The following is a 1,527-nucleotide window of genomic DNA, read 5'->3' as shown; positions in this document are numbered from 1 at the left end:
GCTTGACTCAGCATCAGCGAGCTCGACTCCTCAGAGGGGCAGCTATGCCATTCCAATGTTTACCTCAGTTCAGTCGATTTTCAAGAAGCATGAGTTCGAGACCAATGTCCTGACCGAAGTAGCTCCGGTAATTCAACGAGGTGTATTATATTACTGCCCAAAACTCTGGCTTGTATTAAACACCAGTACTCGAATGGCATACCTGCCCCAAGCTAATGATCCCCACAATTCGTCGAATCTGAGGTTACTTGGTCGTACAGACGAAATTGATCTTCCTATCACGTGCTCCTGCGGAACTGACTATAGGGTATGTCTTGGGATGGCCCGCCCGATGGAATTTGTCAAAGGCGAAATAGTATTTCAAAATGGTGTAGACACATTAATGGTACGGAGGCATCCCTTGGGGATGGCATAGCACCAATAATGAAAGAAGCCTTGTTGAGCAGCACTACGAGTACTGTTATGATTGTGACGCGAATTCACTTATGTTTATTTTCGTTGTGTTGGACAGTTGTAATGAGGAAGAGACGAAAGGTATCAGACTATTGATGAATGAGACGACGTCGTTATCTACTATTAGCTATCGATTCAACACTATCGTGTTAATATCAATGGAGAAAGTAAGCGTCATCCAATGGGCACGAAAGGAGTTGTTAGCGGATATTACTATCATCTCGGACCTCAAGAGCCTGTTATAGACGACCTGTACTTATATTTGACGCCCTGTATATTTGTGTCGCTATGTATAGCCTTCGACCCACTGCGAAGCTATGATCGTTTAATATCATCAACCGGCCCCTCTCTCAATGCAAACCCACCGCCAGCCTCCTCAACTTTAAAAGCAATTGACATCCACGATACAAGAATCGCTCTGTAATTGTATTATTCACCCCACGACGAGGTTTTCACTGAAAAGCTTGTCGGCTTTCATGGACAATGAGTGTATACCGCACTGAGCAAAGTATCTTGTGAAACGAGTGGACGATACGTATGCTCGCCACAACTAATGAGACGCAGTCATCAAGGTTATGGATCGTGGATGTTATGACAGCTCGTGAGTCGCCGATTGTGCGAGTCACACTCGAAATGTGCCTTCTTAGTCATCCAGTTAGTCTCAGCTTACCGCCGCTCATTTGCATTTATCTATGATGGCTTCACGGACTTTCTCCGCTGTTTTCGTCGCTCTCTGTGCTTTCCAGGACATCAATTCCGTGACGGGCAACGCCAATGACTGCGACACAGAGTGTGCCACAACTTACCCTGGGTCATATTGTAAGTATTGGAAGACGCCGAGCACCTGCTTCGGCTCGGATGCCCCGTGCTTCTGCGGCACGAGTGTACCGACTGAGGCTCTCCGAGGTTCCACATCCTCTGCTGCAGTCACGGATGAGGTCACTGAGGCCGCTACAAGCGAAGAAGGTACGACAGCAGCTCCCGAAGCGACGAGTACGACTGGTTCTGAAGCTACTGTCGATGCCACAGTAGCGGCCAGTACAGCTGCTGTGACCGGATGAGGTGGCTGTCACT

At 47.9% G+C, this 1,527-nt stretch overlaps 1 protein-coding gene across 1 annotated transcript; it reads left to right on the top strand.

Annotated features, from left to right (window-relative positions):
* Positions 1-1,148: 1,148 nt before the first annotated feature.
* Positions 1,149-1,419, top strand: Pmar_PMAR013214 (hypothetical protein; the record flags this gene model as incomplete). Its single annotated transcript, XM_002780792.1, has 1 exon — positions 1,149-1,419. A coding segment is annotated over one exon (271 nt), but the record flags the coding sequence as incomplete, so codon positions are not given.
* Positions 1,420-1,527: the final 108 nt, after the last annotated feature.

Source organism: Perkinsus marinus (genome assembly GCF_000006405.1).
Source record: "Perkinsus marinus ATCC 50983 genomic scaffold scf_1104296944072, whole genome shotgun sequence".
In the NCBI taxonomy this organism is placed as follows: Eukaryota; Perkinsozoa; order Perkinsida; family Perkinsidae; genus Perkinsus; species Perkinsus marinus.
Note: the sequence above shows the minus strand (reverse complement) of the source record. Positions and strands in the feature narration are given on the sequence as shown.